Raw genomic sequence first — 14,173 nt, forward strand, 5'->3', positions numbered from 1 at the left:
GACTTACACTTTAATTAATGTATATTAGATACCTGGAATTGGTATTAATACAGTGAAACATCATCTTGATAAGATCATATCATTCTCTATAGGAGATATTATTTTAGTTGGTGACTTTAATTGTATACTACATGAAAGTGATACTACCACTATAGGAAAAAGAATAATTACATCTAATACAAAACATTTAAATGATTTTGCTAATTCTTATCATTTGAATGATATTAATAATCAGATAGATTCAAAATCATTACCATACACCTTTTTTCTAACAGATACAAAACTTATTCAAAAATAGATAGGGTCTTTATTTCTAACCAGATGGTAACAGATTTAATTAATTCCAAAATCATTTCATGTCCTATATCTGATCATAATTCAATTGTTTTTGAATTCATGATAAAAAATACTCATAATGTTCAGATCAAAAGGATACCAGCATACTTAACTCAACTAAAAGACTATAAAGAATATATACTTTCAGAAGTAAAACATTTTTAGACATAAATAATACTCCTGAAGTCTCCATTGTCTATGTTTGGGATGCCTTAAAATCATATCTATATGGACAAAGTATCAGATGGTATAATAATAAAAGGAAATCTTGGGATAAGGAATTGTTAGATATTCAAAGTAAATTAGACTCTTATAAACATAATAATAAAGAAAATATTATGGACAAGAAAGTTATTGAAGAAATAAACAAACTAAATGAGAAATACAAAGAAATTTTAACTCATAAAGTTAAAATAACTTTAGAGAAATACAAGTTTTTGTCTTATTCAATAAGCCCCAAATACTTAACATAGACTTAAAAATAAAACAAAAAGGTTGAATAAACAAAACCATATCAAAGAAATATTTTCTCTAAGGAAAAAGAAGAATGTTTCTAGTATACCAGAAATACTAGATGAATTTAGAAATCACTTTCACAAAATTAACCATAATAATATTAACATTGAACCTAAAGATAAAATAAAGGAGTTTATAACCACAAACATGAATAAAAAGCTTAATAAACAACAGATTAAACTATTGGACAAAAGTATTTCATATACAGAGGTTATTACACAAATAAATACGCTTAAATCAAACAAAGCACCGGGTAATGATGGTATTATACCAGAGATATATAAAATCCTTTCTAAAAGTACATATTCATTAATACATAAGGTTTTATTTTGGCCCAAACTGAGTTAATAACCCCCATCTTGGCAATATACATTTATTTCGCCAATTTTAAAACCTAATAAAGATCCAACTAGATGTACTCATTACTTAATGTTGATTATAAAATGTTTATGAGTATTTTTGCTGATAGATTGAAGACAATCATCCCCGGCATTATAGATATAGATCAGACAGGCTTCATTGTAAATAGAAATACTTTTGATAATATAAGAAGAACTTTAACATTAATTGATTTCGCAAATAGGAAAAAGAAAGATTTAACACTTATTAGTCTTGATATAAGTTCAGCATTTGATTCAGTAAGTTGGGACTATCTGTTTACCTTACTGAAGTGCACAAACTTCTCAGATGCATTTGTAAATCTAATTGAGCATTTATACAAAGGAACATTGGCTTATATTAAGGTAGGAACATATGTTTCACAAACAATACCCATTTTCAAAGGTACAAAACAAGGATGTCCACTTTCTCCACTATTATTCACTTTAGTAATGGAGCCTTGGGCTAATTTGATCAGAAACAGTACTGACATAGAGGGTTTTGAAATAGACGAAAATACAACATCCAAAATTCAACTTTTTGCAGATGATGTTCTAATAAAATCAGCAGGATCTAATTCTTCTATGCAGTCTCTATTTGATAAAATGATGAATTTTAAAAGTATTTCTGGTTTAATATTCAATGAAGAAAAAACTAAAATACTACCTATATATACACGAAAAAATATTCTCATTAGTGATTTTACTAAATATGTACCCAATTCAGGTCAGATAACTTATTTAGGTATAATACTATCTAAAGATATTAAATCTATTATATATAATAATTATAATACCTGTTTTCTTAATATACAAAATCTTTTAATACCTGGAATAATATGTTTTTTACTATGGAGGAGAGACTTACAATTATTAAAATGATAATATTCCCCAAGATTTTATACTTAATACAATCAATAATACTTCCACCTACAAAAATAATTATCAAGAAACTGAATACACTAATGTTAAATTTCCTATGGGCACCTAATAGACATAGGATTGCATTAAAGAAACATACTAATAGCTGGTCTCAAGGGGGTATTTCTTTTCCAGACTTAATTTATATACTATCTCTTCTATTGTAAAAGTTATTACTTTATTAATAGATCAGTCATATGTCGCAAAATGGAAAGATTATTGGGAGCTAATTAGTATGCACTTCATGAAAATCTCCTTAACACATAAAAATATGATTGTAAATAACTCCATGTTACGGTTACTAAAGGAATTTTGTACTTCACCTATTACACCTAAACATATGGTTTGTTACCCATTAAATATTATTATTAACTATCGTAACTTTATATTCATGCACCCTAAGTATAGGGAATGGAATTTTATTATATTCCCTATAATGTATACTCAGGGTATTGCTTTTGTCATCTACTTCTGAAGGAACTCATTTAGCTATAGATAATGATCTAAAGTACTGGTATCAGTTGATATCTGATAATAAAGTTAAAAATCTAGATTTCTTAAAACAAGAATTTGATCTAAGAGAAACTTGTTGGTTAGAGGTTCAGACCTTTAGACAACATCTCATTAATAAAATAGATCTAATGTCTATAACAGTTAACGAATCTATTCCAACACTGATTGATTACTTGATATTAAATTTACAACATAAAGTTTCTGATAAAGGTAAACTTTCATACATACATAAAATTATCAGACAAGAAACTTTTTACAGTGTAGATTCATACTGGAATTATTTCACTTCTATTAATGGGGACCCACCAAATCAACAAGATAAACAATATATATTGGAATCTGCCTATAGAACTACGTCTTCCATTGTCTGGAGACTTTATACATGGAAATTTTTACATAGATCTTTTTATACACCTTTGATGATGAATAAAATAAATAATAAAGATAATCTATGTAAGAGATGTAATGTAGAAATTAATGCTGACTGGGCTCATATGTTTTATGACTGTATAAAGCTGAAAGAATACTGGAGGTCAATTAATGAATTTTTGCAGGCTCTTTTTACAGATAATTTCATTATTTCTAAATCTCTTATATTATTCAACACACCTGTACCTCAAAGTGTTAAAAAGGTTAAGCTTCCCTTGTTATGGTCTATTCTAGCAGTGGCTAGGAAAATAATAACCAGAAATTGGATTTCAGATACACCTCCTTCGTTCAATTAATTTAAAAATGTTATGAATATAGTGTGCCATATGGAAATAAACACAATTAGGTCAAGAACAACTAGAAAAACATCTTATTATATTGTATGGGATAATTTACAAAATTTGTTAAAAAATCCTAATTTCAATAGCATGGTATTTTAGTTTAATTAACTGATCTGATTGTAGTGGATGTCTTTGTAAATACTTTAGTTGTTTTGTTGAATGTTATAATCATATCTATTTTTAATTACTTGTATAAAATTGTTATGATATTTCTCTTGTATGTTAAAACAATAAACCTGTTTTGAAAAAAAAAATGACAAGTTTAAATAATGTACATTCAAGTACTGAACACTAAATAAAATATAAACTGCATATATAATACGTGAAACTTGAAAAGAAAATCAGTTAGACTTACCAAGGAGTCATTCCCCGAAAATGAAAAATACAGGCTCAACTTTCCCAACGCAGAAGGCTTTATTTTACACTGCAGTTCTAGAGAAGTAACCAGAAACTGTTTGCCAAGCAACCTCAACTGTCAACTATCCACTGTACCATGCTCTAAATGCAAGACAGCTCCTTCCTTAAAAAGGGCAACCTTTCCAGAAGCTCATAAATGAGGAAAAGAAAAACAGAAAAGAGCTAGGAAGATTTAGACCCTCAAAAGTATCTACAGCTCTGTCACATATCTGTCTAGATGAAGGTTTCTACAACAACATGAAAGTACTTCAACACATTACTAAACAGTAATTACTCAAATTCTCACAACTTTTACTTTAAAAAGCTTACAAATAATTTAAAAAGCTTACATTTGCCTAGGTCCTAAAACAGTTGAGGAAAACAAGAATTACAAATACCTCCATGCAAGGACAAGCAGGGATAAGATGCCCTCATTAAGTTCTTCAACAAACTATCAGCGTGCTCTTGCTTATCAACAAATATGATAACAGTTCCTTTTTCTTGGTAATGACCCAAAAGTTCAAGCAGCTTCAAAAATTTGTTTTCTTCTTCTATTACAATCTGGAAAAAAAAAAATCAGACACCGATCAGAATAAAACTTACAGTACCTGTTTCAATTACTTTCTGTAAAGCAATTACAATTAGCTAACTCTGCTCAAAAATAAAGCATCTAGACTCATCATACTAGCTGATCTCCTCTGTAAGGGACATTCTGATGTGAGTAAATGTTGAAATGTCATTTTCTATTATCCTCAGCTTGGCTTTTTTTCTGTCATTTCTGTACCCATGGATGGACAAGTCTTCTGCCAACTCATGACAAGAAATCACTCATTTAGATAAAATAGCATGCTTAGCCCCTATGAACACAACCTGTAAGCCAGGAAGAAAAAGATATAAGGTTACACAACTGCCTACCTGACTCGCAGGGAACACTATCCACAGCTGCTGGATGAAAGGATTGCACTTGTACATAGGGAAATGGCTGGAGGATGATAACCACCACCTGGAGAAGGCCCTTTTGGAAATCAACTAAATAAATATGTTACACTTGACTTTATAAGAATTTTGCACTGAGTAGATCTTCAGATTACTCTCAAGCATTGAAAAAATTAACTTCTAATGAGATAACTGAATGGCAAAAAAAAGATAACTTCTCCAAAAGCCAAATCCTGTAAAAGCATGTCTGGCTCATGAAATCATAGCCCAGCGATAATGCTTGGTTAAGGTATGACATGACAAGCAGCTGCTACATTTCTGCAGCACAGACATTCTGGATGCAAGCAATGAATGCAGCTATGCCTCTTGTATATTGGCCTTTAAGAGCAACATTATGCCATCTGATGGTAAAATGTAACACAGTTTATAATCTACTTGGAATGGCTTTGGTTAGCTACTCCAATACCACTTCTACAACAGTAACGCTTCACACAAGGTCACTGCTGCAAAATGTAATACATGTGGGAATCAGATGATGACAGACATCAAAAGCTGCCAGATGCTCCCAAAGCAGAGCTTGTCACCTTTTTTATGCTAAGGATATCACCATGATGTTCAGTAATAAAGCAAACATTAGCCTGTGCTACCATCTTTTTTTGAGTAAGAAATTACTAAGTATATCTACAGAACCTGGGAAAACATCCAGGACTTGATAGCAGATGCCCACAGTGAGGACCACCAACTTACTTTTTAAGTGCCTTACAAGAGAGTACCCCGAGATGAAGAAAGCCCCTTACCCACAAGTGGTGCTTCACATAGGTGTAAATCACCTGAACTAGGGATGTGTAAAGAGACCTACAGGAACTTGCTAAGCATGTGTCAAATGAAGGTGGAATTTTGGCCCTAAGTGGAACTTTACTCTCACCCAGAAAGAAGCCTGGATACAAAGATAAGACACCTGGATTAAACAACTGGCTAGACAGTTTCTGTCTTTCTATGGTGACTCATTATGTGTCAGATTGGGACAAGAGAACTAACAGCCCAAACTGCTTCCCTAAGGATGGACTGCACCTTTCATTTTACAGCTTTCACATACTGGCCAAAACACCAGCTGTTCCCCACAGTGCCTTTTTAGGCAGAGACCATCTTCTGGACATTTAAACATAAAAACAGGTACAGTAAATTGGGTACTTTTCCGTTATCGGGGCAACACTTGTAAAGAGTTGTTAGAATGTTAAAACGCGCTCGCAATGATTTCACAATGAATGTTTTGTATTGGGATACCTACAAAAGGCTTGCTCTCCCTTTGTGAGTGTTAGTAATCCCCGTCCCTGAAAGAATTGCACTTTATTCACTGTACTTTCTGTTTTTAAAGCGTAAATGCACACACTGTCAACAAACAGAGCACTAGCGGTTGCTTAGGTGGAGTTATTTACACTTCTGAAGGTGTAGTAGACAGTACACCCCAGTACAAACTGGCCCGCAACGATGCCCTCAAGTGTTGCTGAATGAGTGTCACAGGAGTCTCAATGGAGCCTGCACTTGATTGTTTTATTTGTAGCATGTCTTGACTGATAGGCAAAGAGTTGTCTGGGACACACTTCCGTGAGAGACAAGAAAATTGAAAATAGTAGCATACAGATGGGACAGTGTGTGTCTGAAGCCCAGCGCAGAGTTCTTAATGTTCTTCAGATTTTTTATTTATTTTTTTTTGGCAGAAGAAAGCCTGACGTGAGCGGATGTTCCATTTCCATCATGCATAGAAAGCATTTTACGCAATTACATTACAACCCATATTTTTTGCCTAAATTTGGGCTGGGACATTTTCACTGACACTGCCATCACAGTTGCTTAACAGCAGTGATGATGTGTACACATTTTCTTTAACAGTATGTTGTAATACATACTTTTAAAGGTTTCCTGATTTTCACCTTAAAATTTAGTTTGATCTTCTGTTAAATTACTGAGAGGCCTGAAGTCACTCAGTATACACCATCACACAATGACGTCGTCAGTGCAGCACTCTTTACAAGTGTTGCCCCGATAACGGAAAAGTACCGTAAATTGTAGTACAGACTACATCAAGGTTATCCTGCTCAGTGTCTGGAGTCTTACCAATACATTTCTGTATCTTGAGACCTTCTTGCAACTTGAAAACATTTGTACTTGTCTTGTAACACAGACCTAGTTTTAATTTACAGACAGCACTCTATCTTTACCGTTTTTTTTTAACCAGGTTTTGGAGCACTCAGACCTGTTGAAAACTATGGTGGGGTATTCATATTTGCCAGGGAACCAATTACCTCTACACAGATTCCCTGTGATCCACACACAAACTGAATTTCCAATTACCTTCTTTAAGGCCAGACTCAAACAATACCTAACTCTTGGTTATTCTCCTGCTCTGTACCTAGATTATCATACCACCTCATCACCCTAACTGTACAGTCTTTAAACCACTCACTTATCAACCTATACATAGCCAACATATGAATGCCTGCTTCCTATTTTTGTACTCGTATATACTGCATATGTTATTTGATTATTTTCTTTTGTTCATGGCTTTGGCAACTTTATGTATTTCTCAAACCCACTTTGGGTTAGTTTAAAATTTGTAATCACTGTTATGTTTTAATGCTTTATGTTTTAATATAAATCACAGGCTACGTTTCTAATGTTTATGTTTCAATATGTAAACATATTTCCTCCCTGGGCCTCTGCTGAAAAAGGGTTGTTCCCAGTCATCAAATGGAAATAAAATAAATAAAAAATTACCTAAATAAGGCAAATTATCAATTCAGAGCTTTCTACAGATCACTTCTGATGTCCCCAGAAGACCACAAAAGATTTATGAATATGCCTACTAACCTGCCCATAAATATAAATACCTTTCTGACGGGCGATTTCAACCATCCATTGCTTTTAACTGGAGTTTGTACCACAAAGTCTGGGTACACCCAAATACTCTGACTTGGTAGATGCAAACACCCTTGTACAAATATTTTACCTACCTACAAGTGGTGAAAATTTTCTGGACCTCACTTCACAAGTACTGCACCTAACACTCTTATAGCATCCTTGTTGCTGATCAAATTTAATGACAAAACAATAATAATCTTCTCCTTTAGGACATCTAAATTTACCATAACAAACACCTCTGAATTCATGGACATTAAAACTATATGATGAGCTCTCAAAATTCATCTGCAAGATTTCCAGCTACTACTTATGCCAATAAATTTTACCCCATCTGACAAACAGCTTAAACCAAAAGGTCCTATCAGACCCGAATATACTGTGGAGCATAAAACTAAAACAGTCTTGGTGGAATGCCAGCATCAATAAACTCTAGAATACAAGGATAAAAAATAACTGAGACTTCAAATACATTAGGACTTCCAGTTGAGATGAGGGCAGAGTGACATACTTTCTTCTCTGCTCTCCCACTTCACCTCAACAATTTTAAATCAAGCTGCCACTGATTATTCTTGGGACTACTGGCACAATTTCAGAGGCTCTTAAAAAAGCATTTGACACATTTTGAAACTTAAATACAGCTGGTAAAGTCCTCATGCCTCCCACGAAGGATCAGCCCATCAATCATTGAGCAATAATGGCTTCAGATGAGGTGGCAATGAATCAGGTTTGCAAGTTTGCAGCAGGTTTTAGTTGATCTACAGAAATCAGACTAAGCAGGCAACTGAAATAAAGGTTTACGCTGCAATATTCTGCACGACTCTGGGTGCATTTACCAGGGGAGTCAGTTACTTTTCTTCCTCCATACGATGCTATGGCAAAGGTGCAGCAGGAGGCTATTCGCCTTTGTGAATGGCAGGAGAAAGTGCTGGACCCTTCAGGGATAAGGGAACTAGCCTTTAGCAAAGCCACACCAATGGGGGTCAGCATGCTAGTCAAAAATCAGATCTCAAGTCACTTTCCAGTATTTAGAAGACAAGGCATGCAAAGATGACTGCAATAAAACAGTTAGTGTTTGGGATCATCAAGCCAACTTTAAGTGAGCTTTTGAGTTTCAATAAAATTAAACAGTGGTACTAATCTGCTGTATTCCAACTACATCCTTGAGGTGGATGTGGAAGAGTGCACATATACCCCTCACACTAGAACTCTGTCCTTTAGGCAGCCTACCCTATGAGAACGTACTGGAAGCATTATGTCAAATACATTTCTGGCAGTGACATTTCTAATATGTGTTGACCACTATTATTATAAGATCTTGGTTTCTTACAATTATTTGGCAGTATTACTGTTTCATTAGTATACTGTGCTTGGGAGTGTGTTAGTGAGTGGAAAGGAGACAGGGGAGTGATGGATGACTTGGGAAATTTAGTAGTTATTTGCTCCCACCTGCTGTTTTCTCAGTGAGGTTCCATTCACCCTCTTTTTCCAAGAAGAGGCTGTTTGCCTCCTTGTGGGAAGTGGGGTTTTCCAATCTTGGGGTAAATGGTTTCTCCGAACCATTTTATTCCCCTTGCTATTTGGATTTCAGTTTCTTTTACACTTGCTTTACTATGGAGTCTAAAAACAGGTAGGATTTTTAGTACTTTATGCCATGCTACTTGCAACACATTTCAGGAGTCTGTACAGGAACAATGCTTTTTCACATTTCCTATTTAGTACTCTACTGTTGCAGGCAACCAGACTTCTTTCCCTTTCAGTAACTGTTTAGGGTTCATACATTCATAGGTGTTTACTAGGCTAAAGGTCACAAGGGCCTTTTTAAGCCTAGTCATGCATCCCAAATCTCTGACAAGTTCTGATACTCTTGATAAGCGTAAGCATGGGCCTAGGAGATGAAGCATTTACAGGTTACCTGTGCCCATTAGAGACTTAGGTGCCAAACCAGGGATGAATTTCCGGTTCCCCAACCCACTGTCCAACTTGCACTTGAATTGGGCTAAGGAGGAACTCCGCTTCACATGGATGTGGAGGTTGTTCCATAGATGGGGTAGTCTCTGTGATACATATTTATCTCTCCAGCAGGACCTATTTATATCAAAGGCAAGGTATAAGTCTTTAGAATGGGTAATTCTGGTGCTGTTTGTTTTGTGGATATGCAGGAAGTCCATCAGAGTGGGGTCTGACAATGGCCTGTATGCCAGGCATCGATCTCCCCTCAAAAGCCTGTAGAAGACCGAATACAGGGGAACAGGGCCTTGAGACAGGACAGTCTGCATAAGATAGTTTACTTACTCCCTGCATCTTTTAGTGAGGAACCTCTGCGGACATTCCAACTGTTGGATATGCCTGCTTAGGCAAATTCCAAAGGGGGCACTGTACTCAATGAAAGGTCTGATGAATGCTGAATAGAGTGGAACAATGACTTCCTTGGACTAGGATGCCATACCTTTGCTTATAAGTTGCCCAACATAAAATTATTTCCTCCCCACTGCTGACATGTGATGGTCAAAGGCTACATCACTATCTACATGTGTCCCTAATTCCCTGACTACTGGGTCAACTCTAAGGGGTGGGCTGTTAATATGACAGTTACCAATGACGGATGACCTCCCAGAGGATACTATTATGCATTTCTTGGCATTTAGTTTTAGTCCATGGCTCTGACACCAGTTGTTTTGTCTGTGTCAGCCCCTCCAGGAAAACATTTGTGTCAGTGTGAGATTCAATGACAGCTCCTAACTTGCAATCATCTGCAAATTTAGTCAGCCACAGACCACTGACATTGGCCATGACTACTGAGAAGTAAATGCCAAAAAGGAGTGGTCCAAAGACTGATCCCTGAGGGACTCCACTTGTAACTGGCCTCTTTGTAGAGTTGGACTTCCCAATTCTAACTTCCTGGATTCTGTCTGCGAGTCAGTTGGCTATCCACTAGGTGACATATTGGTTTGTACCTAATCTCATGAGTTTGTCAACAATGCCTGAGTGGGGTAGTGTGTCAAATGCCTTTCCCAGGTCAAGGTAGAAATGTGAACAAATTTGCCCTTATGCATTGCTTTGGTGACATTCTCAAAGAAGTCCACCAAGTTGGGTAGGCATGATCTGTCCTTGATGAAACCAAACTGGGTTGGGTCCAGTGTCTGGAGGTTTACTATATCTCTGTTGATCATCTCCATGATAATTCTTTCCATGGCTTTACATATATGACTAGTGATACTTATGGGTTTGTAGATGGCCCATCTTTGTGTAGAGGGATGACTGTTGCCTTTCTCCATTCACGAGGCACGAAGCCTGTTTGGAGGCGGCAGTTAAATAGTAATTTCAGAGGCCCTGATAGGTCATGTTTCATGCTATTTAAAAGGCATCCTGGGATATTGCCTGGGCCCACTGATGCAGTGTTCTTGGTCTTAGAGAGAGCATTAAAGACCTGTTTCCTAGTGATAGTAGGGGGGGCTATATTTGATGATATTCGCGAGGGAAGGTTGAGGGGGAGAGAGTGGTAAAGTTGGAGCTGAATTTATCAGCCAGGAGGTTTGCTACATCTTCTGGGTCAGTATAGGTGGCCCCATTTACAATTAGCTCTGCACACAATTGTGTACTGCCTTTGAGGTTGTGGACATAGCTGAAGAATGCTTTATGGTTGTCCTTGGCCTGGGAGGCCAGACCTACCTTAAATTTGGCTTTGGTAGACTTTATTTGTCCTGTGAGTTGTTTGTTTAGCTTTATGACAGTGTTTTATCCTGCTGGGTGCTGCACCTCCTAATTTTTGCCATGATTTTCTTTCTCTTGTTATACAGCCTACTTATTTTTCAATTAACTCAAAAGGAGAAAATCTTTTCTATCACTAAGCATTTAGAACCTGACCTAGTTTGTTTGCATGAGACACATCTGACTCCCCAAATGCATGAAAAATTAATTAAGCCAGGTTTCTGGGCAATGAAGCATGCTTCTTACCTTAGAGGAGTGGATACATTAAGATGAGAGCTCTCTGGAACACCATCTTCCAACTAACTGATTTGAAAGGTTGATAATGTGCAGTGAAAGGGTACACTGTTGGCCAATTAATTACCTTGGTGTCCCCTACATGTTCCCTCCAGCACTACGCAGTGAGACATGAAGGGAATCCTTTAGGTGTAGACAGAATTTCAACAATGAATAACTATCTGGTCAGGGGACTGGAGCACAATGTTTAGGCTAGATAAGGTCTATAGGGTCCCTACATTGTACAGGGTCCCTTCACTGGATAAATATATTAAGAGCTTTACATGTGGGTATGGTTGACCTGCATAATGGTTTATCACTTTCTCCCAATACACCAACACACACACACACATATACATACTAACACACATACACAGATATACTTGTTTTGCCCCTAGATTTAATTCTTATTCCTGTAGTGATAAAAATTATGATCACTAGGGAGTCCATCTGTTTAGCTTGTGATCTGCCTTATTCTCCTATCATAGCCTCCGATCATGCCAACATGCTTTTGACTATTAGATTGGCTTCCTCTGAGACCCTAGGTTTGGTACTATAAATCACCCCTTTGTAGGGGAGTACTATCAGTGGATTCTCCTGACATAGGGAAGATACTGGACACCTGGAAGAGAAAGAAGTTGAAGATATCACTAAAATTTGGTACAGGCAATTTCCACATCCTCAGACGCAAGATTAACAACTTGCAATCACAATTATGAGCAGCTCAAAGGGAAGTGATAATGGGGAAGAGAGGGATGGAAGTTACAACTACCTTGAAGGGAAAAATCAGACAGACTTAGACTATAAGATAGAACAGATGAAGATGGTATTAAAGCTGCATCACTTTGAAAACACCCCTAAATAACTTGCAACATTTTGCTCTTACACTTTGGTCTCAGGCAGTGGAAAGAATGGTAATTAAAATCTGGAGAAATGAAGCAAACACTATGGTACAATCCCAGAAAGCAGGTGTGTGTGTGTGTGTGTGTGTGTGTGTGTGTGTGTGGTGCTACACAGACCTGCATTCTTCTGTGTAAGCCCCACTGGAACTTGCGCATACAGAGGCATATCTGGATTTTCTGAATTTCTGTGAGGACACTTTTAGGGAACTGAGTGCCTTAGAAACCTTCAGGCTACAATATTAATATTGTTAAAACCAAGGATATTGGGATTAACTGTGCCCCCAGACTGTACTTTACTCACAGCCACTGAAACTATAGCATACCTTGACATATTTGGGGATTAAATTGGCTCCATCTATGCCCTGCTCCACTGAAATAACATTCAAATAAGTCTATAATATACAGTGTTGAGACTTACTGAACAAAGGGAGGGTGCCTCCTTGGACTTGCCACAAAGGATACAGGCTTTCAAACTGGTTTATCCTGTGAATGACATTCTACTATGCTTTGGGCTCCCATAAGCCAAAACTATGTAAGAGTTTTAAAAAGTTAATTTCTAGATTTCAGTGGGCTAACTCTAAGCCAAGAATAAATTGGAAAATTCCCTCTCTTCAATCAACTCTTGCAGGCTTGGGTACCCCTAACTTCAAACTATATCTGGCAGGTCGGAAGCTTAAGACATTTCAGGATTTTATTAATCAGAAGATAACAAGCTGCTGGAAAATGTGTTTGCTCAGGTGGTGGGTCTACATCATATAATAGTAAAATATTTGAGGGACAAGGGCCAGTTATGCATGGAGCAGGGAGGCTATCCCAAAATATCTTGCACAAAGTTATAAGGGCTTTATCTTTACTGGACTCTGTTCAATGGGATAACTATTTAATGCCCATTATGGGTGCATCCTTCTTAAAATACAGCGTATTCCCCTGTTGTAACAGGCTGGAAAACACACATACTGGAAGAAGTTACTGAATTACTCCCCAATTCTTGGGACCCAGGAAAATGAAGACAGCCTTCAGACGGGACCTTCCCCTCATGGATTACATGAGTTACTGTTGGCTAGCAAAACTTTGCTCAAACTAATGACAGTAAAGCATGCTAAAAGGTCCAGAAAAATGCAATAGGTGATAGACAACTGCTCTAGTGCTGTTTCCAGTAAGGGGACACTTAGCAGAATGTACAAAATGTTGTCCATTCATAAAGGGAAAACCACATACAAGTTTGATCTTAAATGAGAACTGGATCTTGGCTTGCTATTCATAAGGAACTCTGGCAATCCCTACTTTTGACTTTTTATGCATGGCTATGGACACAAAAGCTTAGCAAGATTAACTTGCAAAACAAGAGAACATGCTGTATCGGATTTCATAAACTCTGGCATAAATAATTATACTGCTGTACACACACACAAACACAGCAACATGGTTTTGTCAAAGCGAGATCACATCTGCTTAATTTAGAAAACTTCTAGAAAGTCAGAGAAACTTTAAGCAGTGGTCATGCAGTTCATATAGCATACCTGCATATGGCCACAGCCATTAACACTTTTCCCCATGTGTAGTTGTAAATAAGCTTAAAAGCCTAAATGTAGACCACTATGGTGTA

General features: G+C 36.7%; 1 protein-coding gene across 1 annotated transcript in view; it reads right to left on the reverse strand.

Annotated features, from left to right (window-relative positions):
• The window catches only part of DDX46 (DEAD-box helicase 46), a gene marked incomplete in the record, with an annotated part of 2,009,097 nt that overhangs the window by 753,988 nt on the left and 1,240,936 nt on the right, over window positions 1–14,173 (reverse strand). Inside the window, 1 exon segment of the mRNA XM_044069232.1 lies at window positions 4,228–4,390. Within this exon segment, the coding sequence (XP_043925167.1) occupies window positions 4,228–4,390 (163 nt within the window).

The sequence above is a fragment of the Protopterus annectens genome, chromosome 4.part0 (assembly GCF_019279795.1).
Source record: "Protopterus annectens isolate FY-2018-M chromosome 4.part0, PAN1.0, whole genome shotgun sequence".
Taxonomy (NCBI): domain Eukaryota; kingdom Metazoa; phylum Chordata; order Ceratodontiformes; family Protopteridae; genus Protopterus; species Protopterus annectens.